The sequence below is a fragment of the Lontra canadensis genome, unplaced genomic scaffold (assembly GCF_010015895.1).
Source record: "Lontra canadensis isolate GAN:19392208 unplaced genomic scaffold, GSC_riverotter_1.0 scaffold13, whole genome shotgun sequence".
NCBI lineage: Eukaryota > Metazoa > Chordata > Mammalia > Carnivora > Mustelidae > Lontra > Lontra canadensis.
In genome coordinates this window covers 18145625-18168697 of record NW_022631007.1, presented here as the reverse complement: position 1 = coordinate 18168697, position 23073 = coordinate 18145625, and the positions used below count along the sequence as shown (strand labels likewise).

The 23073-nt window shown below is 60.6% G+C and overlaps 1 protein-coding gene across 1 annotated transcript in view; it reads right to left on the bottom strand.

The window, feature by feature from the left end:
- CROCC2 (ciliary rootlet coiled-coil, rootletin family member 2) overlaps positions 1-23073 on the bottom strand; it is a 59870-nt gene that overhangs the window by 2626 nt on the left and 34171 nt on the right. Inside the window, exons 19-29 of the mRNA XM_032857954.1 lie at positions 22274-22387; positions 19369-19512; positions 15751-15968; positions 14979-15138; positions 13932-13988; positions 13809-13889; positions 11885-12224; positions 11517-11698; positions 11037-11157; positions 10135-10268; positions 3034-3183 (exon numbers count right to left, since the gene is read on the bottom strand). Of these exons, the coding sequence (XP_032713845.1) occupies positions 3034-3183; positions 10135-10268; positions 11037-11157; positions 11517-11698; positions 11885-12224; positions 13809-13889; positions 13932-13988; positions 14979-15138; positions 15751-15968; positions 19369-19512; positions 22274-22387 (1701 nt within the window). The remainder of the gene's footprint in view (positions 1-3033; positions 3184-10134; positions 10269-11036; positions 11158-11516; positions 11699-11884; positions 12225-13808; positions 13890-13931; positions 13989-14978; positions 15139-15750; positions 15969-19368; positions 19513-22273; positions 22388-23073) is intronic.

Here is a 23073-nt window from a genome sequence, read left to right as displayed (position 1 = left end):
CTGGTCCCGAAGAGCCCGGGAGACCTGGTGGCCTGGCCCACCGGGAAAGTTTGCGGTCAGTGATAGGAGGGTAGCATGACAAAAATAAGGACTCCTTTCTTCTTCAGCGGTCAGAAAAACAAAGAGTCCACTTCCACTGAAAAAGGAAGTCCTGTTTCTTTAAAAATCCAGCTACGCTCCTGGAATCGTATGTTAAAGAGAAAAGTGAAATCCAAAATAAATAAACGGCCACATCCGGGTTTCCCCTCCTGAGACACCAATAAAGGGTTTATGGGTTTGGGGGCCCCTCACAGCTGACCTCCTGGAACTCATTAGCTGTTCCTCCCCTCCCCGACCTGGGCTGCGGGGGCCCCCCAGCTGGCTCTGGTGCCCTGGGCAATACCACTGTGGCCAGGCCACTGCTCCCAGCAAAGGCCATGGAGGCTCCTTCAGCCCAGCGGCTCAGCGGCTGGCCCGCCCTCCAGGACAAGCAGGATTCCTGGGACCGCAGGGGCTGGCCAACCTTCATTCCTGGGAGGGCAGGTGGCTCTGCAGGGACAGGCTGGCCAGTGGCTTCCAGTGACTGTCCTGACCTGTAGGCCTCTGGGCCCGCATCCTGCCCCTGATCCCGTTCCCAGGGCCTCTGGCCCCACTGCCACCCCACTGAGCTGAGCACATGTCCCGCTTGTCCCCAAGTCCATGTCAGCTGGACAGCGTGTGTCCGGTGGCCAGGGCCTGCCCCAGAAGAGATGTTCGTGTGTGCCTGGGAACACACGGAGGTGCCGACACTCTCCTGGCGGTTCTGGGTCCACAGTGCCCTCGCCTGGTGGGGCGTGCTCTCCTGTGGGGCGTGTTGCTCAGTGCTTGTCAGAGAGCTGCCGGAGACCAGGGCCGGAGACTGCATTGGGCCTGGGCTGGCCTTTGAAGGCAGCTGTCATTCTCACAGGGACTTGGCTGCTCCTTATTCGAGAAGCAGCCCTGTCTCCTGACCCTGCTGTGGCTGGTGGCCTGTCTTTCACCCCTCAGTGGTGTCCACGCCTTTTGCTGTATCCTCTGTCCTCCAAAGTCTGCGAGCTTGGGACCCCCAGCACCTGTCATTCATTCCATGGGCTAGCACTCTGTGTGGTGAGGCCGCGCCATCCCCCGGCCCAGATGAGAGTGCCTCGCATAAAGCTGGTCTATGCAGGCCTTGGTGAGCAGAGGAAGCAGTGGCCAGCTCGGGGATCTCCCAGTTCCCAGGGGCCTCTGAGAGACGGTGGCCAGATGCTGCTGCCCGGAGCAGCCATGAGCGAGGAACGCCCTCCCTTCTGGGTCTGGTTCTCTCTACGCAGGTGAGCCCACATTGGCACAGCTCCCCCACACCTTTGCCGGGGCCAGCGCCACGGAACACTGCAGACACTGCCTGTGTGCAGCCGGCAGCGCCGCTCCCTGTGCCCCTCCTTTGTGCCCGCTCGTAGGGACAGGGGATGAGGGTCTCTGCCCAAATGTGGCCCAGACATGGTCCCTGAGGCCCCTCGTCATGGTCTGGGTGGTGTCCAGGGCAGCAGGACACGTGCATATCCTCATCTCAGCGAAGCCTTGGGAAGGCCACCCTATTCTGGGGACCGCGGCCGAGGCCCTCAGCCACTCCTGATGCTGGGACTACTGCTTTCCCACTTTGTGGATGGGGTCACTGAGCGCCTCAGGCCCCAGGTCGTCAGTCCAGCAAAGGCTGTGCCCAACCTCCCCTATTTCCTCCATATTCCCCACTCTAGTCCTCGTCCTGCCTGTCTCTGGAGCGGGCTTTGAGGACATCAAAATCCCAGGGCCCACAACATGGCTGGCGCCCTCCGTGGCAGGCAGCAGAGCTGGCCGATCTCACACTCACATCCCTGTTCCTGTTTCTGGGGAGCTGAGGCAGCCCTTCCAGGACAAGGGAGCTGCCCCTTGGACAACAGGAACACCATTTCCTTTCTCTCGGCACCAGGAAAGTGCTCTGACAAACTCCACCTCCAATTTCAACCCGAATGGCTTCGCTTTGGCCTGTTTCGTACATGGAGACCAGATCCAGTCACAGCTGGGGACAGTGTGGTTGTCAGAATCCCTGGCCAGTGGGCACCTGGGAAGGGCCCTGCCCCTCAGCCTCGCTGCTGTTCCCTTTCTTGCTGCAGGACTGAGGGCCTCTGGTCGCCCTGCCCTACCTTGCCCCGTGTGGAGACTGCTGGGATGGCAAGACCGACGTCCCCCCTTCACCACGGGTGCGTACCCCACTGGTTGCCCTGGTGCAGTCGGTGGGACCCTGACCGGGGGCCGTTTCCAACAGGGACAGCAGAACCCTGGGCTCCAGGGGTCGGCAGTGAGCCGGGCCACAAGGCTCCCCGCAGGGCTCTGGCTCAGATACTGGGACAAACCCGGGGCCATTTGCTATGACCTGTGGTGCCTCCCCAAGGAGAGCAGAAGTAGCCGGGGTGTCACCAACAGGGAGGGGAGTGTTGTGGGTCACCCTCCAGCGCCAAGGCGGCCCTGAGCTCGGAGAGGGGTGGCCGGGTGTAGAGCGGGCGCTTTCCTCAGCACCAGGTGCCCGTGCAGCGCCTCCCGCAGCCTGCGGCGGCCGGGACCCCCCTACCGGACGCCCCTTTCCCCGCCCCCTGGAGCCGCAGGCCCTCCCACCAGCCCCGAGCCCGCGCAGCCCCGCGAGCTCCCCCTGCAGGCGGGCCGGCTGTTGCGCGGCGTCTGCTCTCGCGGGGCGCGCCTCCCTGTGCGCTGCGCCGCGCAACCCGCTCTCTCGCCTCTGGCTGCGGCTGCTGAGAGCCTGGGCCCGGCCTCCAGGCTCCACTGATGTCTCCCCCTGAGCTGCGCGTCCACAATCATCCCTCTGTCGTAGGGGCGCTTACTGTGGGCAGGCCTCGGGCCTCTGACCCCTCCCGCCTCAGTATCCGCGTGGTCTGGAGGTTGATGGTTGTCTGGGCGACTCTGGGTGTGAACACCTGCCTCAGGCATCTCCCAGAGCCTCCCTTCAGGCCCCCAGGCGGATGATTGCCTAAAGGGAATGCCCTGCCCTCTGGGGTCACTCACCTGTGGCAAGGGCTCCCTCGTGCCCCCTGCCTCCGGGCATCTGCACTCCAGGCAGGTGACCTGCTCTTCCAGCAGCTTCCCTCTCTGGGCCAGGCCCTGGCCATGACTTTTGCTCTCATCCAGGGCCCTGTGCAGGACGTCCAGTTGCTCCTAGGGAGAGGAAGGCATAGGGTCTCCTGGAAACATGGCTCCCTGGGAAGGAGAAGCCCAGGGTGTTTGTTTGGGCCACAGGTCACTGGGAAGAAGCACGAACAGGTCAAGTACAACGTGCACCCATCAGGTAGTTTAGGACAGAACTGCGGTGGGGAGGGGGCCGGGGTGCAGGACTTGCTGCGAGGCTCCACTTTGCAGGTCCTCTGCTGCCGTCAGAGTGGCCTCAGAGGACACACCTGGCATCCCCCGCCCCCTGCTTCCAGCCCTTGGAATGAACGTGACAGTCCCCCTGAGCTCATGGAGACTGTGGTGCTCAGCCCCCCTACCCCACTTTCCCCACCTTCTGCCTCTACCAGCACCTGTTCACCTCCCCCCGCTCCAACCCTGCTCAGGAGTGCCAGCCCAGGACACCTACCCCTGCCCCACAGACACCAATAGCCAGGCCCCTGGGATGGCCACAGCTGCTTCTCCTCTATCCACAGCATTTGTCCCAAATGCTGGCATGACTGTGGCCCTGCTCCTGGAGGAGTCGGTTTCAGAGGAAGGAGGGGAGCAACCCCCTGGCGACCTCATGGGTGAGCCCCTCGGGCGACCCCATGGGCAGAGCTGGATGTACTTCCTTTGGTCTCATGCTGTAGTACTTTAGAAAATGGACAGTGGGGAGGCCAGTGCTTATGTCTAAAATGGTAGGGTTTCACCCTTCCCTGCGAGTTTGGAAACTACCATTTTCTGTCTGTGCACATTTCTAGGAGAAAAGCAGAGGTTTCCTTCAAATATGGCTTAAATATTTCATGGTATTTTAAAGAGGCCCAAACCACTTATGTGAAGCATTGTGCTCCTCTTGTAATGACTCAGCTGTTACGGAATCCAAATTAGCCATTATAATTGAACGGGGAAACCCTTCATGCACATTGTTTGCTATGCCACGAGTTCTCCTTCCTCCTGTGGCTTGGGTTCCTAGTCCTGGTGCTGCTCGATATGTGGGTTAGGCCAGTGCGCCTGCACACCCAGGTGCAGTCTGAGGGTTCAAGTAGCCACAGGAAAGCGGGAACTGCAGCCCCACACAGGTCCTGCCCTCTGGGGGCCCTCGGGCCAGTACCAGGAGAGCCCGGTACCAGGCAGCGCTCAGATGTAAGGGGGACTTGGTTCCCCAGACTCTGGGCTCCTCCCCGTCTGCCTGCTGGTTTGTCCATCTTGGTGTAAACCCCTCCTGCTTTGACCATTCCAGCCTTATCACCAGCTTTACTGTTGTTTTTCAAAATTTCCATTAAAAATATCAAATGCCTATTCTTCTCTGTACACTTTGCAATCATCGTGCCCTGTTTCCCTCCAAACATACCATTAAAAGAAAAAAAAAGACAAAACCAAACCAACAGAGCAAAGAACCAACAAACAACCTACAAATCAGGAACATACACACAGATCCAGCCAGAAGCTGATCGAAAGACCCTAACTGCCTCAGAGCCTCACACTCTCCCCAGTAAGGTCTGTGTGCAGCAGCAGGAAGAGGCACACACGTCATCATTCTTTTAAATAACCCTTGCACTAAGAAGTAAAAATGAAAACTCCTAGAAAACCGGTAAAAAGAAAAAGCATTCACGCCAGAAATCCGTGGCATGCCCACCACGCCACAGGTGGGGAAAATGGGATAACACGGAATGCTCTGCCGAGAGACAAAGCCTGCGCATAAACCCGTCACCTACTCGTTTTAAGAAAGGAGAGAGATCGCATCGCAACACTATTAATAGAAGCCACAATGAATCACTATAAGTAAAAATGAGAGGAGAGATAAAGCTGATTCTTTGAAAAGACCAATAAAACAGACAAACAGCTGGTGGGTAGAATTAAGAGAAACAAACCGGAATCTCCAACAGCATGAAACAGATGTGGCCACAGATACAAGTACAGCAGAACCTCGGGTGTCCAACAGTTCCAGCTCCAGGTAGGACTCGATATGAACAAAATGTGGAATAGACAACACACGCGGGGCCTCGGCGGTGCAGTTGAAAATAGGAGCGGGAGGCCCTCAGATTGTAAATTTCGGAGCATGCGGGGGTGGAGTGACTTCGGGCAAGGGGACGGGAGGAGGAGGCCCATCCCACGCACACTTTCAGGGAAGCTGAGTTGGGCTGGGCAGTGACATAGGTGACAGAAAAAGGTGGAAAGCCCACCAGTTCATTGTATGAAGAGAAAATCATCAGAACACCCAAACTTGGAGAAATTGGGCACCCTGCAGGGCTCAGGGCATCACCTCCAGCCAGGGGGACCCTGCCCACCTGTGTGGCCCGCCCTGCCCCATTTGCCAGCCCAGGAGCTGCTGGAACTGGACGGATGCTCGGCTGGGACCCGGGACCAGGGTTCTGGAGAAGAGGGGAGACGTGAGCAGATCACAGGGTGGCTCTGGACAGTTTCAGTGGCACTAGTGCCACGAGGACCCCGAGAGCCCCTCTCCTGGGAAACTGTGACCCGCCTCTGACGGGGGTGGGACCCCACTGGTCGCCTCTCCCACTGGCGTCCGTGTCCCCCACCACACTTGCTTGGAGGCCGCCAGCTGCCTGCAGGACCCTCGTGTGCGGGTGTGGGGCGTGTGTCCTGATGCTCTGGGCCCGGCTCTGCATGGTTGATCTGTTGAATTCCCAGGGTAGCCCTGGAAACGGGGAGGGATTTGCTCTCAAACAAGAATCTTACTGTTTGCATAGCACAGCCTACCATTTAATTAGAAAAATATGTTTTTAATTAACTTTCTCTTAACAAACATATTGGCTCATGTGAAACGGGGAGAACCCAGTCCATAAAAGTGAAAGCAGTCATGTTGGATGCAGACCTCGCTCTAGCCCACGCTGGCAGCCCGGCCACCTGAGTGGCAGAGGGTGGCGGGGGTGGGGAGTATGGCCACGGGCCGGAGCCGTTTGTCAAAAAGGCCTGGGGCCTCTGGGCCTCCAGTGGGTCTGAATTCCCCTCCCACGTGCCCACCTCAACTACCCGCAGGTTACAAAAGTTGGAAAAAGCTTCCTCAGGGTTGGAGAGCAGAGACTTTGGGGGTTCCTACGACTTGGAGGCAGATGGAATGAAGTGGCCTAAAAGTAGGAGAATTACCAGAATTCTAGGAACAACTTGACACGATGCTGGTAGATTTTAGCACCTACACGTCACTGAAAAATGGAGTAAATCCTTAAGGAGAAAAATCCACATGGATAGAGAAGATCTGAACAACATCCAAGCCATCTGCATCCATGTGAGGAAGCCTCACAGGGAAACCTGCCAGAACCCCAGGGATGCTGACACAGAGAGAGCCCGGGCTGCAGGGGAGACCTCAAGGCCTCCAGTTCCCTGGCAGGCAAGTGCCGGGGGGAGGAACCCAGGACACCCCCCAGCACAGCCAGCTGTGCCCCTGAGAACAGGGCCTTCACCTCCCAGTCCCTGGAGTGGGAAAGTTTTGTAATCTCTCTGTGCTGCCTCCTCCTCGGTCCTGCCAGCTCCCCATGGACCCCACAGCCCCCGGGGCTCCCCTTTCTGTCTTTTAGTGTCAGCCTGAAATATCTGGACAGGGACATGTGAAGTCCCGGGTGGGTCCTCCCCACTCCTGACTTGGAACAAGACCAGATCCCCTTCTTTGAAGCCACGCAGAAGAAAAACATCTCGACAGTAGCAACCAACTGTGGCTCAAGAGACAAGTCAATCTGAGGGAGCGAATCTGAGGGTCTTGAATGAAAAGAGAATGGAGTTAATGCAAGAAATGGGAACAGGTGTCTGAAGATGTGTACCGACTGCCTCAAGAAGGGGATGCCACGGGGGGAGCCGGAGTGGGAACGACCGAGATGAAAAACACAACGACCGACCCAGGGCGATGAGGACAGGGATTGGATAAGACACGGCAGTCAGATCCACTAACCTGGGTGAAGACCGTGAGTTCTCAGGGACATGGGTGGGGGGTCAGGGACAAGAAGGTGACAGCAGCAAAAGGGCAAGGCCCAGAGAGCAGGGTTGGGCTGCAGGGAATTTGGGGACAAAAGAATGGGGAGGGGGAGAAGAGATGTTTTTTAAGTGGAAATCACATGCCTCAGCTGAAGACAGATTTTGATTTTGCAGAGAGCTCCACAGGCCCAGGCTCAAACAACAGAGGGAGCAAGTCAATGTTTTGGCACATTTTTGAATTTCAGAGATAAATGGGCCTTCTGGCTCCCACTCTGGAGGGAACAGTTCAAACAGCCCCCAACACACTTACCTTCCTTGAACCCAGTGCAAACACAGGATGAAATCCAAGTAGACTCAGGCCCTCCCAGAGAGCTGGGCTTCGAGCTCACTCACCCATGTCCCCTGCACAGGCAACAAGCCCTCGGACGTGGGGCACTGACTGCCGATGCCTGGTGTCATGGGCAGAGCTCCCGCACCGCCTGGATCTGCGGCCCCCAGATCACCTGTGAGCACATTATGTCACGTCGCAGATGTAATCATCCAGGTGGGCCTGACTGACCCTAGGAGCCCCGCAGGCTGGTGGCAGGGGGCAGCAGTGGGGTTGGGGCCATTGCCGTGTTTTGAGAGCCCCTAAGAAGGCCCAGGCCCGGGGCCAGAGATGCCTCCAGAAGCCACTCTGTCCTCAGATTGGGGGAAGGCTGCCAGGAGCCTGTGGGGGCTTCTGCCAAGAGCTTCAGGTGAGGGCGCAGCCCGGCCCATCCTGGGGTATGGAGTCCTGCCGGCAGGGCCTTCTGGCCTGCAGGACTGGGAGTCATAGATGGGTGCGCCCTCCATCTGTGGTAATGGCTGTGGAGCGGGCAAAAGGCATACATGGTTGGGCTGCTGTGAGTTGAAAGACTTTGGGGTCTGTGGAGGGCAGGGGGTTCAGGTTCAGGGCAGGCCCTTCATGGACCCCCACTGGGCACCTAGAAGGAAAGTGGAGTCAGGCAGTCTGGAGCAGGACAAGGCCCCTGCAGAGAGATAGTCTCCATAATCCTCCAGGCACAGGTGCAGAAGCCTAGCAGCTGGGGGGAGGGCTGCCAGAAGGGGTCCCCCTGTCCAGCACAGGGCAGCATCTGCTGTCATGCGTACTGTTATAACACTCCCCCCACCACCACAAAAGGCCAAGGGGAGCAAATAACCCTAAGATAAAGGGATGGAATGGAAGTCATGAGGAAGCATTAAATCAGCAAGTGTTCTATCAGCAGTCAGAGAGAACCAGAGTGTGGAAATTACTGCAAAACTTGTAAGTGGGGTAAATTCCCTTGGAAAAGGCAGAGACTCCATCCAGAGGGGCTCAGAGCCAAGGCCAGGCTGAGGAAATGACTGAAAACGTACAGGGGTGGGGAGGGCAGAGCCAGGACTCAGAACAGAGCAGAGGAGCCCTGTGGGAGGAGGCGGGCGCAGTGGAACTCCAGGCAAACAGCATTTAGAGGCACTCGGTCCTCCAGGGGCTAAGTCCGAGCGGCCAAGAAACTTCAAATTCTGAAGAACATGCCATAGAAATCTATAAACCCAAGACTCTTAGAAATGAAAGATGTCCCCCCGCCCCAACTGTAGTGGCAAAATTCAACACATCACTCCTAGCTTTGATGAACTCTGGAGACGGATCTGATGTGGAGCATCATATTTAAGATGTATTTCAAAGTGTGTAACGTGCAAACAGAGAACGTTATTTTCAAGTGTGCACAGAAGACACATGTGAACGCAGCCTCAGCCCACCTGCTCCAGTTGCTCGGGCCCCGGTGTCTCTCGGGTATCTTACCAGTCTGGCCATAAGCCCAGCTAGACCCCGGGGCCTCACCACTGCCCCTCCAAGCCCTCCCCAGCAGCGGTGGCCAGAGGGCCTTTGAACCTCGGGACTCCAGGTGTCCTCACAGATTCCAGGCTGGGTCTCAGTCCCAGCCTCCCGAGCTCCCTGGTGCTTTCTCTGCAGGTCCACCTCTGTCCCCGTCCCTCGCCCCATAGGAGGCCCCTCCTCATGGGCTCTGGATCCCACAGTGGACCCAGGACTCTGAGGACCACCAGGCTCTGCACCTGCTCTCTGAGCCCTCTGAGGGGCGGGCTGCCTTCAGGGCCCCGAGGGCCTGGCCAGCCCACCAATCCCGCATACCAGCCAAGCCACCTTGCCTTCTAAGATCTGGCAGTGCCAGGTCTCTGGGTCTGTGGGGCTAAGACTGCCCGTCCTGCCCCCCAGGTCCTGTTCGGCCCCTCTCCTCTGCTGCTCCCAACAGCGTCATCTTTCCAGGGCAGGGCCAGGGACCCTGATTCCCTGAGATACCTCTGGGGAGCCTGTGTTCCCTCCCCTCATGTGCTGGTCCCTGTGCCCCTGAGGGCCTCAAAGAGCTTTCTGGAAATTGCAGGCTGGAGCTTCAATTGCCCAGAACCCCCTGCTCCCCAGCCTAGTCCCGCGGGTGGGCGGGGGTTGGGTGCTCTGGCCCACTCCCAGCATTGTTTTGACTTGTGACCTTGTGTGGGGTGCAGGGCTCCCCTGTCCAGCCAGACCTTCCCCACCTCCAGCCCAGCATCCTTCCTTGAAAGCAGGGGACCCAAGGCCACCTTCACAGCACAAAGCCTGTATGTGGGGACATTTACCCCAATTCATCTTATGTGACATCTTACATCTGAGTGACACAGTAAGCCTGTCCTTCAGTGGCATAAGTGTAACCCCACAGAAGGCTCCAAGGCTGGGCCGGTGTCACCGTAGGTCTGCTGGTGTGGCCACAGAGAGAAGGATGGGCTGGGGAAGCTGAGGGTCCGCCACGGGGGCCAAGTCTCTCCCTAACCAGGTCTACTTCCTCAGTCTGTAAAATAAGGGTAGGGACCACCTCCACAACAGCTCTACCAGGGACCCTAATGAGCTCTGCGGGGCCCCCATGTCCCTGGAGGCCACCTGCTCTGTCCCAGTTGTGCCTCTGCCCATAAGGACCCCGGTCCCCCAGAAGCCCTCCCAGTCTCCTCTCGCCCTCTGATCTCCCTGGCCAAGGGCCCCACCTGCAGCCTCCGCTTCTCCCAGCTGGCCGCCCGCACGCTCGCCAGGTGCTCCAGCTCCAGCCTTCCGAGCGCCTCCTCTCGCAGGGCCCGCGCCGCCTGCGCACTGCTCCTCTCACGGTCTGCCTGGCGCCGAGCTGTGTGGCAGAGGCTTGCCTGGCTCCCAGGCTCTGTGGGGTGGCCACATGCGGGACTGCCCCTGCCCGTTTCACAGGCCAGGAGACTGAGACTGGGTGAGTTTGAGTGTCTGGCACCTGGAAAGGGTTGCTGGAGAGGCCCCCCTCTGACGACTCCCTGCTCCTCCCATCTGAAGCTCAAGGATCCCTGGGGGCGGGTCTGGGGTCCTGGCTCCCTCTGCCTACTTCTCTTTCTCTCCCCCTTCTTTCCTTCCACAGACGTTCCTCCTTTGAGACTGTGCTAGGCCCTGGGCCCACCTTCCAGGCAGACCTGCTAATGGGGGGGGGCAGAGGACAGTAATGCAGTTGGGGTGACTAGCAGGGCAGGGCACTCTCTGAGGGGACAGGGACAGGGGTCAGAGACCTGATGCGGAGATGGGCCTCATGACGGTCAGTGAAAGAGGGTCCCTCCACAGTCTGTGCAAAGGCCCTGAGGTAGGGTCTGTAAGAGGCCAGTGTAGCAGGAGGACATAGAGGCCCCGTGGGGTCTCTGGACTTTATTCCCCTGTGATGGGGAGGCTGCTGTTGAGAAAACAGCCAGCCAGCTGGCCCGTGCCAGCCACATCCCAGGGAGGCACACAGGTCTGGTGAGGCCCCCGTGGCCCAAGCCTGAGCAGCTCCCAGGACTGCACACACCCAGCAGCAGGGGTGAGGTGCCCAGGAACCCCTGAGGTCGTGGTGGGCCCCGCACAGCGCTCCCTGAGGGCAGGTTGAGGGAAGGGAGCTCACCTCCCTCAGCCTCTGCCAGCGCCGTCTGCAGCTGCTCCACACGGCTCTGGGCTCGGGCGCTCTCGCTCTCCACCTTGCTCAGCTGGCCGCTCAGGCTTACCGCCTGGAAGTGCCAGTCATCCTAGGTGGAAGGACCCAGATCAGGGGGCGGCCTGGGAGGGAAGGGAGGGCTGAGGGGTCGGGTGGGAGGCTTGGGGGGTTCGGCGCGCTGACCTGGACCCCTGTGGGCATCAGAGTGACTCCCATTTGGAGGAAGAGGAACTGGGCCTTTTGGGGCAGTTGGTCTGTGGGACACCATGGTATTTACTGCTATTTCTCAGGCCAAAGAAAGGACAGTGTGAACACTGAGGGGCCCAGGGACCCACAAGGCTCCTCCAGGGTCTCAGCAGGCCTGGGATGGATGGACAGATGGACAGCAGAGCGATGAGCAGCTTCCTCCCATTTCAGGGGCCCCGGGGCATGTCCTCTCCACCCCCTTACTCGTTCCTTCTGGGTGTCCCGCAGCTGCTGTGCCAGGTCCCACAGGGCGTCCCGCACAGAGGCTATGTCCACCTCTGGGCTGGGGTCCCCGGGTGCAGGGGAGGACCATCGCGGTGGTGAGCGGGACCGGCCGGGGAGGCTGGCTCTCTGCTGTGCGGAGCGAGCCTGGATGTCATCTGAGCCTGCAGGACGGGGTCAGCTGAGGGGACGGGGTGGGGATGCGGTGACAGCCCCCATCCCCAGGGAGTTGGGGGGTCATGGGTGTCTAGGCCCCTCACGGTGTGGGTCGTGAGGCCTGTGGGGGGCTGTGTCCTAAGTGGGTGCAGAGCCAGGACAGGAGCCCACCCTAAGCCACCGAGGACACTGACCTTTACTGGGGGAGCCCGAGGGTCTCTGTCCCTGGAGCCCAAGGCCACGGCAAAGCGTGGACCACAGCCGGCCCAGCTGGCCCTCCGCATCCCGCCTGGCACCCTCAGCCTGAGCGAGCTCCTGCTCCAGCCTGTGAATCTGGCCGCAGGCCTCGTCCAGGCGAGCCCGCAGCCCCTCCACCGCCCCGCGGGCCTGCTGCAGCCTCCTGGTCGTGGTGCGAAGCTCGGCCCGGAGAGCGTGCTCGGCGCCCTGGCTCTGGCAGAGACGTGCCTCCAGCCGCTTCTTCTGGGCCTCCGCTCCAGCCTCTACCTCTGCCAGCCTCTGCTGCAGCCTCAGGACCTGCGGGAAGGATGTGAGGCCGTCCCAGAGTCCCCTGCCCTCAAAGCCCTGCCCCCAGGCCTCTCATCCTGACCTCTCCTGAGGGAGTCCCTCAGACCCTCCCCATCAGCATGTCACAGCGAGGGGCCCTTGGACCCACCTCCTGGTCCATGTTTGGCAGTGGGGACCCCGAGCCCAGGTGGGGAAGGACACCCATGACCATGGAGAACATCCTGGCAGAAACGGGAAAACCCCAGGCCTGCCCCAGTTCCACTTGTAGCCAGCTCCGTGCTTGTGGCCTTTGGGGGCACGGGCTGGGTCAGTGTCCTCCTGAGCCCAGGGCAGGGGAGCCTCAGAGTGCCTGACACAATAACACGGGTTTCTAAGTGCCAACACAGTGGGTCCGTCAAGGGCTTCCCAGCTGCTATAGCCTTGCCTAGCCCATGGAGCACGGGGTTCGAGAAGGGGAGGCTCTGGGCTTAGGTGGCCTGCTCCCCTGCCTCTCTTGGCCTGGGCCACTCTTCCTCCCTTCTCGATTTACTCCAGCCCCCTGGGCACGCCCTCCCCACGGGTACTCTGCTGGGCCTGCTCCCCTTTCTTCTCTGGTGGCCTGGGCTAGGCGCAGAGGGACCCTCCCTGACCCACTGCCCATCTATAGCAGCCCATCCCATCATTCCCGGTTAGACTGCCCTGTCTGCTACTGCAGACCGTGCTCACGGCCTGACCTGTGTTCCATGCCCCTGGGATGTGTACCTTCAGCCATACGACGTGCCCTGTAAACACTTTTGAGTGATGGCAGGACCGATAGCAGCACTGTCACCCCAGGGAAGTGACAGGCTTGGAGGCCACAGAGCCTGCACCAGACTGTAAGTCCTAGGGTGGAGGCCTGGGCCGGGGGCAGGGCTGGGCCTTGTCTCGCTTCCTATCTGGGTGGCCACAGTGCCAATGACTCTATTCCCAGGTGGAGGTGAGGGACTACAGGTCACACAGTGGTCACACAGTTCGTGGGAGGGGAGTCCGTGTTTTCTGGTCAATGAAGCCACTGTCTGCATGACTTTGGGTCTGAACTGGGGGATCCTGGGCAGGCCAGGCTGTGAGCAGGGGTAGGTATGAGGCCACCTGGCCACCGGCAGCACACAGAGCCAGGCCTGGACAGCGGGCCTTTCCAGCTGCTGTAGGGGCAGGAGGACACGGGCCTGCAGGGAGAGAGCTGGTGGGAGAGTGTGTGCATGTGAGCACATGGTCAGGGCCGGGGGGACACATGTGGGCAGGTGTGGGTGTGGGTGTATGCTCTGAATCCTGAGGCTCTTTAAGAAATGGGCATTTTAGGGGTCCCTGACTGTCTTCCAGCTCAGAACGCTCCTGTCACCTGGGTGAGGCTGTCCCTTTCTAAAACACAAGAACGCTAGGAGATGCAGGGGTCACCACTTCCATGGTGTTGGGTCAGTCAGAGCCCCTGTCCCTCCACCCTGGCTGCATCCAGCCTCGCTGGGAAGTGGGACAGATGAGCACGTGGACCCACGGAGTGCATGTGGGCAAGAGCCCTGGACCCCAGCCCCTCAGACAGCACTGGTACCTCCTCTGCCGGCTGCTCAGCTCTCCTACCTCCCTCCGGGCACCATCGTGGGCTGCCTCGGCCTCCGCGGCCAGCCTCTGCATCTGCAGCACCTCCTGCTGACTCTGTTGCTGCTGCTGCTGGTGGTGCTGGGTGCCCTGTGCGCCCCGGACCTGCAGCTGGATCACCTCTTGGCTCTTTCTCCGGTTCTCAGCCTCCAGCATGCTCACCTGTGAGTGAGCATGGGGTTGCCAGGGCCCTCCTGAACCCCTGCCTCTGCTCACATGTTCTGGGGCATCACCCTCCTTTGATGCAGCGCCCACACTCTAGGTGTCAGAGGTGGGGGTGCCCTCAGAGCCAGGACACCATGTGGACAGGAGTGGGCTGGGGTCAGTGTCAGGGGTGCTGCTCTGGTCTCCTCACCGGCTCTCACTCACAGAGAGCCTCGTTCCACTACCTCTCCGAGCCTCCGTGGGCTCACATGAAAAGGAAGGTACTAGAACCTTCCTTACAGGAGGACTGTGGGGGTGGAGGGAGGGAGGTGAAGGAGATGCCTGGTCTGGAGAGAGCACAGGGCATCTCATGACCCGCTCCAAGTCTGAGGAAGTCTGACAGGGCCGCAGAGGCTTGAAAAGGGTTCCGGCCTCAAGGGGCATCTTGGGCTCTTGTCTGAGCTGTTGTTGGCCACCCTCCTGCCCCGCCCCGCCGTGAACTCAGCACAAGTGGCTCTTGACTTTGGAAGCCGAGGTGGATAGATGAAACAGCACAGCTGCTTTCTGAGCCCGAGGTGGCCATGCAGGGAGGAAGCCATGAGGGAGCCTGGGGGACGCCCTAGCTGACAGCCAGCCTGGCCGTGGGGCCCATGAGCCTGTCGCAGCAGGCCGGCTGGGCCCTGCCCGCAAGGCCCCACTGTGGAGTGTTCTTGGCACGTGCCCTCTGCGCCCTGGCTGAATTCCTGATCTTCAGGGTCCATGAGTGTCCAAGTGCTTGTTCTCAGCCATTAGGTCCGTACCCCCTGGGGCACACGGAACCAGGAGCCCCATGGGTCTGGGTAGGGCCCTCTGGCAGGCAGCTTCCAGCATGGGGGCAGAATATTCCAGAGCCACAGGAAGCAAAGCCCTGTCCTGGAGCTCCTGCTCCAGCCAGTGCGTGCCCTGGGGCCTGGGGGTGGAGGTGGGGACACCTCTGTGGGCGCAGGGCTGCAGGATGGCGGCCCTCACCTGTCTGCCCAGCTCCTGGAGTTCCCGGCGTGCATCTGCCTGGGCCTGCTCCACCTCCCTCAGACTGGCCCGCAGCTCACAGGCCTCCTTCTGGGCCACGGCCCGGGCCTCCTCCAGGACCAGCACCTTCTGCTCCCCTTCCTCCTTGGACCTCTGGAAACTGAGCCATGGGTCACAGGCAGGGGCTCCCGCATCGTATCCCACACAGAGACTTCTTGCCACCCACCCCACTCCGGCCTGATGCCTCTCCTGTGGCTTGTTTCTCCAGGGTCCTAGGGCCCAGCCTCCTTGGGGCTGCCTCCCTATCACCTTTGGGGTAGATGAGGGCTGAACGCCCAACTGGCTCTGTCCCTTTCCGTGTCTCCGGATCCTCCCCCTGCCATGCTCCTCTCTCTAGCCACACTCCCAGAGACCCAATGTCCAGCAGCAGCCCCACACCTCTGCCACCCCACTGCGAGGGCTGCGGTGCCAGCCTCGCTGTCCCCAGAGCCCGGACCAGGCCCCTCAGCCTCAGTCTGCTCTCCAGCCCTTGGCCGTCTCCTGCTGGCCACGTGGGACCAGTCTGGCATCGAGGGCGGGACCGCTGTGTTGGTATCTCGGCCTTCCCCTCCCGAGGGGTCAGCCCTTCAGACAGGCAGCCAGCACCCTGTTCGGCTCAGTGAGTCCACTGCACCACCATCTGGCCCACGGGAGATCGGGAGATGGTCCCACATCCCACATCCTTTGTCCCCGGGATGAGTCTCGGGGCCGTGCAGGCACCAAGGGGAGGTACCTGGCCTTCTCCTTCTCAGCCCTGCATATGGTGGCCCGCAGCTCAGCATTGGAGCGCTGCAGCACGTCCTTCTCGCGGGCCTCATCTCCCAGGGCCCGCTGGGCCTCCAGGACCTCCCTGCGAAGTCCCTCCCGGCTCTCCTCGCTGTCCCGAAGCTCCTGGCGCAGCACAGCCAGCCCCTCCTGGGCCTCGTCCAGCTGAGCCCGCAGCCTCTCAACCTAGGGGAGGAGCACGGGCTATACGGCCTGCTGGGGGCAGGCAGCAGGGGCTAGGGGCCAGGCTCTGGCCTTGTGTTTCCAAGGGCTTAAAGGAGAAGCAGATGACCTGGATTTGCCCACCTGGGGGGTCACCTCACCTAATGCCGTGAGGCCACGGGGCGTTTCACGAGGGCTGATCCCTGAGCCCCAGGAGGTGACTCTCTGACCCTCCTGGCCTTGGTGTTGCCCCACCCCATCCTTGGGCTCCAGGGATGCTCGTCACTGGTCAGCCCACACATCCTCCCACACCCAGGTCCGGTGGCCTCTGCTTGATGGCCTGCCCCACATGCTGTCCCCTTCAGTGATGGTGTGGCATAGGGCCACTGTGCACCCCGATGTGGGCAGCAGGGCCAGGGGCCTGGGCTCCCGATCCCTGCATGGCTGTGGGCACACCCTCCTCCTCGGCCGTCATTTCCCTATCTTACGGGAGGCCAGGGGAGGCTGGGTCTCTGGGTAGTGTCCCTTAGAAGGTCCTCCGGGGCCAGGCTGTCCAACGACTTGGGCAGCAGGCACTGTCCGTTGCATGAGTGCTCTATACATAGTGCCCCACAGAAACACGGACACCCTAAATGCAAGGGGTGGGGGGCGGCAGGGCTCCAGGTGGGCGGGCTCTGGGGCCAGCAGGAGCCATGTGCCACACAGCCACCCCAGTCTCAGGGCTCAGCCGCCTAGACTCTAGCTTCTACAAGCAGACCCAAGGATTGGGAGACGCTGTGGGTGTGAGTCCTTGTCCCCTGTCCCTGTCAGACCCGTTCCAGGCCCAGAAGGGAACCCCCATCGCACTGTCCTCCCCACACCAGGACCCTCCACGCCCTCCTGGGGCTTCTAGGCAGGGCCTGGCGATTCTGGGGTTCTATGTGAGGCCAGAGCTTAGTAGGGCTGGGAGCTGCTTTCATGCTGCCCTGGGACACGGGGTGCCTCATGTCAGCACCACGCCCTCCCCCAAGCCCTGGAGGGGGCCTTGGAGGAGAGTGCAGACCCGGGGAAGGGCCAGCCCACCCTTCAGCACGTGGGCCACGGGGTCAGAGATTGCCAGGTTGGGCCAGGACCTCTTGTCTCCTGCCTCTCTGGCCTGCGCTCTGGCCCTGAGCAGGACCCTCTAGAGAGTGCTCTGTGCAGGCCGGGCTGGCCCTGAGGAGGAGGTAGACGAGGCCGGCAGCGAGCCGAGAGAAGGGAAGCCACAAGAATTCTGAGCAATGTCAAGGCGCTGGTTTGCCAAATGCAAACCCCGCTTTGCTGGCTGTTCCAGCAGGACATTGCCCAGGCCCCTGGCCAGCCTGGCTCCTGTGTCCACCCGCGGTTATTGTTGTTCTGTTTTGGGGAAGGGCCTGAGCCCCTCCTCTGCTCCCCCTCCACCCCCACATATGGGAGCCACAACCGTGTGGAGCGGTTTCCGCAGAGCTCAGCAAAAATCCACCAGGAAGGTCAAGGACCAGCGAAAGGCCCTATCCATCTTACGAGAAACTGTTTTCATTTCCCAGGGCGAGGAGATGAAAACAAGCACAACAAAGCAGGAGAAGGGCCCCTCCCCCTGTGCGCCCGCCTGCCCCCCTCATGAGAACAGCGGCCTCGGACTGGAGTTTTACAGTCAAATCACTTAATGTGATTATAATAATTATTTCTTTACTAGAAATCGTATAAACAGCGTCTTTTGAAACCTCCTGCAGGGAGGGGGCTCCAGGACTCTGCACGGCCAGAGGGAAAGCAGGGGAGGGGCTGTGACAGGGATCTGGCCTGTGTATGTGTGTGAACACACGCATGTGCGCTCTGTGCACACGCATGTATGGATGCAGCACGGGTGAGGATGAGGCCTGTGCCTCTGCACACGTGTGTGAACGTGCGTGCCCAGGTCCACGTGCGTGACGGGTGCGTGTTGCACATTTGTGTGAGGTCTGCGGTGTCCATATGTGTTTCCCTGGGAGGGTTGTGTCCGCACATGAGTGCACGTGTATATGCACGTGTGTACTGTCATGTGTGTGCCCGTGTGTGCATGGGGGTGTGCGTGAGTACGAACCATGCTGTGTATTCACGTGTGTGTGCGTGCACACGCGTGTGGTGCTCTAGGCAGGGCCGTGAGAAGCCTGGACCGTCCTTCAGTTTAAAGGCTGTGGAAACGTTATGGTTTCCATGGCAACTGGGCCAGCCTGGCGCCTGGGAGGCTCTTCGGGGCTGCTGCTCCCTGGCTTGTTGCTCCTGCCCCCTCGCCTCAGCCTCCTGCTCCTCCACTCCCTTCCAGGGGGCTCTTTTCCTTTCTGGGGGCCCCTTTCCTTTCTGGGGTCCCCTCTCATTCTGGGGTTCCCTTTCCTTTCTGGGGGCTCTTTCTCTTTCTGGGGCTTCTCTCTTTTTTCTGGGGGACCCTCCCCTTTCTGAGGTTTCCTCTCCTTTCTGGGGGCCCCCTCTCTGGGAACCCAAACTTCTCAGGAGGCCTGTGCTTTCTTTTTTCACTTCTCCAGAACAAATGTGCCCCCAGTCTCTCGGCCCCTCCCCTGAAGCCCCTAGTTTTTAAAATCTCATTTTGCTTCCCCGTGTGGTCGCTGACCGGGCCTGACTTTGAAATCTGTTGAAAGGAGACCTTTCTCTTTGGGGGCCAAAGTAAACAGCCTGTCATGTTAAATCATGCTCTCTCCCTCCCCCTCCCTCTACTGCTGGGGCCTGCCCCTGGGGGGCTGGGGGAGGGCTGAGGAGCCCCTTTCCTTTCTGCTGCTTGGTCCGAGCTTGTGCTCCCCTGAGCTCCCGGTCAGCGTGCTTGCTGCCTGCGGCCTTGGCTCCTTGCCCAGGGAGAGCACAAATCCTACCCTCCCACGGCCCCACCTGGGCTATAACTTACCCTCCCCCTGCCCAAATCCCTGTGCCCTCCTGCCCTCCCTTCTTTCAGGCTCCCCAGGTCCTGTCACAGCTCCCTCAGAAACACCTCCCCGATTTGCTTGCCTGCTGTGTTGAAGCTTGGCCTGCCTTGCCCAGGACTCTCCCCACCACGGGACACTGTCACGTGGCTCCTGGGGGCCTTGTGTTGACCTCGACTCCTTGGCCAGGTCCATGCATGGCCGCCCCTGGAAACCCCACAAAACCCCCACACTTCTGCCCCTCTACCCCAGTCACCCCCAGGCAGCATCACCCCACCTGATACCCGGTCCCCTGGGGTCTATACCCCATGCCGCCTGTAGGCGGGGCCTGGCCAGCACCACCTCACCAAGGCTCTTCCCAGGGCTGGTAGGATGGAGGGGTCTCTGGGCCGAGGGTCCAGCTTTCCCCTCCCTGCTCCCCGAGTCCCACCTGCCTGTCGGGAAGGCCTTTTCTCCCCACTCCCGGCATCCCGGCTCTCCTGGAACTGCCTCTGCCCCTCCCCCCGACACCCCCTCACTTCGCTCCTGGCGTTGCTTCGCTCTGCTGCCATCTCCCGAAGACTCTCGCCCAAATCCGTGGCCTCTCTCTGATGGGCAGAGATGGCATCCTCAAACTGGGCCTGCAGGGCCTTCAGCTCCGCTGTCGTGGCGCTGACGGTGGCCTGGAGGGAGCAGCAAGCCGGGCACGGCATCCACGGGCAGCCCGAGGCTTGGGCAGCTGGTGGTCAGCTGAAGCCCATGCAGGCAGCCAGACGCTGTCCTCACACGGGCCGTCCCAGGTGGCCAGGGACAGAGCCCGGTCTGGGACTCCAGGTCAATGTCCTCACGCCAACAGTTGCCAATGCTCCCAATGCCAGGTACCCAGGAGACAGGGTGAGGAAGCCCCAGAGGGGTCTCCCCACAGGGAGGGGCTGACCCTGCCACCCATGCCTTTCCTCTGGGGTCTCCAGCCCAAGGCCAGGGCAGGGTCGGCTGCAGTGGCCCAGTCAGGGACTCAAGCACTGACCTCTCTCATCCCTAAAATGTTGTTGTTGGGCCCACCCTGCTGAGGGGCCAAGAATAGCCATTTGGCAGCGAGAGGGCCCTGCCCTCAAATGTCACCAACTTTGGGACTCCTGGGGCTGGCAGTAGGCTCAGCGTTCATGCCCAGGAGCTCAGGACCTCCACCCTCGCTGGCTGGCTGGGCATGGGAGAAGCCCCGCCGGGTCCCACGGCCCCGTGGCTGGGGCATCCTCTGCGGTCAGTGCAGGGGGCTCACCCTTCCCAGACAAAGGGCCTCTAGTCCTACTCTGTGGGACCCTGCCCGCCAGCGTAGGGCCAGAAAGGCAGACCGCAGCTCAGAAGACATGGCAGTGGTGGGGAAGGGGGAGGCCCTGTCCCTGAGTCCGGGTGAACACAGGGGCCCTTCAGCCTTGGTTCCCTGAACTTTCATATAGGTGGGGGCCTTAGGGGACACCCATGTCACTGTCAGCCTAAACATGTAGTCACCACAGATGCATCTGGAAAGTGGCTGCTGGACCACCGCCATAGAGACCATGCAGGCCACTCAGGCAGCCCAAACATTCCTCTGGGACGTTGCTCGCCCTGAATCTGCCCTCCTGGGGCCTCAGGTCTCAGAAGGTTCCTGTCCATCGCTCACTGGTGGGCACGTGGAGGCAGTGAGGGGCCTCTGGGCCCCAGGCTTGGCAGCCGTGCTCGAAGCTTTCCTTGTCCTTGAGTAAGGACAGCACCGGCTTGCCTACTTACCATGAGGCCTACCTGCTTCCCTGCCAGGATGACTTCCTCCCTCCTGCCTGTTCCCAGGGTGGTCTGGGCCTCCAGGGTAGGGGATGGAGCTGACTTCCTGTTCCAGGAGATGCAGGTGCCCACGCTACTGGCCATATGCTGCGTCTCTAGGAGGCCTCCCCACTACCCCCGCCAGGACTTGGTGGCTGCCGCAGAGCAAGGGTGCTGGTGGTCTGGGGCTCCATCAGGCCTCACTGGGGCCTCCTCCACCCTGGGCCCCTGCTGTCTCTCCCCCGTGACAGGTATCACCTTGGGTGGCCGGGTCTGGCTGTGCCTCCAGGACAGGTCTCCCCTGGAAGCCCTGGGAGGGTTGTGAGCGACCGCATACCTCCAGCCAGCCCCTCCACCCACCAGTGGTGCTTTCTGATCCCACAGCCGGCTTCCTTTAGCTGGCATCCCTCCTCTCTCAGTCCTCAGTGGGTTTTAATTTTCCAGGCCAAGGTGCCAAAAGGACCCCTAACGAGGTCCCTGCTGGCTGGCGGGCCATCCCCAGTCCAGCCAGAGACTTGGAGCCAGCATGAGGGAATCCTCCTGAGCCAGCCCTCTCTGAGTTGGGGTGTCAGCTCCCGGGGTCTGGGGGGTGCATTCCTGGTTCCCTGACCATGGATGGGACTGGGGGCAGCTCAGTGGGGATGGGAGGAAGGAGGGCCTCCACTCCTCCCAGCTGTGCCCATGGAAGGGCCACCCAGGCTAAGGGTGGGACGGAGCATGGCAGGGGCTCCAGGGAGGGAGGCTCCTGGATGAGACTTTCCTGGGTGCCAGGAGCCCCTCCAGGCAGCTCTCCTAGTGACCGTGTCAGGCAACCATGGGATGGGGGGAGGAGAGTGAAGAGACACTCTGGCGGAGGTCCCCCCATGGCACACAGCTGTGGGTGTCCCACCCATCGGTGGAGGCACAGGGCCCCCAGGGTCATGGCCCCCATTCCAAGTCCTAGTTGCTGCTGCCTGCCCTGACCCTTGACATGGGCTCCTGGTGGAGTCCAGGGTCCCAGGTGCCCCAGTCAGTTGCCCGAGGCAGCCTCAATGCAGTGGTGGGCCAGTCCCTACAGGGTCTCTCCCACGCCTCATCCCTCAGGGATGCCTCTCTTCCGGCTCAGCTTGGGACTCTCTGTGGGCATCCTTCCCAGTGAAGGTCTGCCTTGGGCACAGTGCTGGACTTCCCAGGTTGGGTTTCTCCTTCAGAGGCATCTAACAAGCTGGCCACAGAGGCCTCACACTTGTTTACTGCAGTTCCATTCCAAGGGCAGCTCAGGTGCACAGATAGGCAGAGCTGGATGTCTGTGGGGCTGGCTGGGGCCCAGGTCTGGGTTCCGCCCTTCTCTGTTGCTGGCTTGCCTGTGGCCCCAGGCACTCCTCTCTCTGGATTTTTCCTGGCCAAGCCCGCTGCTGGGGAGCAGGGACCAATTCTCACAGCCCCCACCCACCCCCAGCTTTGGTTCTTTGGGTCTTTCCTTCCCATTAAGACAGTGTTTCCTTCCAGAAGGAGACCTGGATATTTCCCGGGGGACATTCAGGCTCAGGGGGCCAGGATGGAAGGGGCTGTGTCCCTGGGACCAGGCAGGAAGGGGGTGCATCTGGGGATCTGCCTGCGCCTGCCAGGCTGGGTGCTCAGGGTCTTGCTTGGGCCCCCAGGGCTCACCTCGGCTTGTTCATGCCGGCTCTGGGCCTCCTGCCGCACCTGCTCCAGTTCCTGCATGGACCTGAAGAGCTCTTCCCTCAGTAGCTTCCCCTCTTCTTCTTTCAGGGACAGGGCCTGGAGGGATTTGGGGGACATGGTGCTTGTGAGGCTCAGAGGCCTCTTTAAGGAGAGGCTGCAGCAGAAGAGTGGGTGGTAAAGCCTCTGCCAGGATGTGGTGTACTCCTGATTGCACACCCCTGCTTAGGGAGGAGAATCACCCCAGAGGCAGCCCTTGTCCTGAGTGGGGTCGATGGGGCCTTTTCGCTCTGTGTAACATGGCCCAACGTCTGTGCCTCTGCTCAGTCAGCTCTCCACACACTGGCTGACTGATCAGGTGGATGGATGATCAGACACAGAGATGGATGGTGGATATGGATGGACAGATGAGTATGTGGATAGAAGGAAGGATGTGATAGATAGATAGATGGTCAAGTGAGTGGTTAGATAGATGGATAGTTATATGAATGTATGGGTGGATAGTTGGGTGCATGGATAGTTGGATGGATATTTAAGCAAATTGATGCATAGATGTGTGGTTAGGTGTGTGAATGGAAAATTAGGCATGTGGATTGATGGCCATGTACATGGGACATCAGCTGGGTGTATAGATAGAAGGATGGCAAGTCAAGTGAATGGATGGATGATGGACAGATAAATGGAGGGACAGTAAAGTACATGGATGGATAGATAGGTGGATGGATTGGTAGATGGATGGGTGGATGGATGCATGGATGCATGGATTGGTGGGTGGATGGATGGAT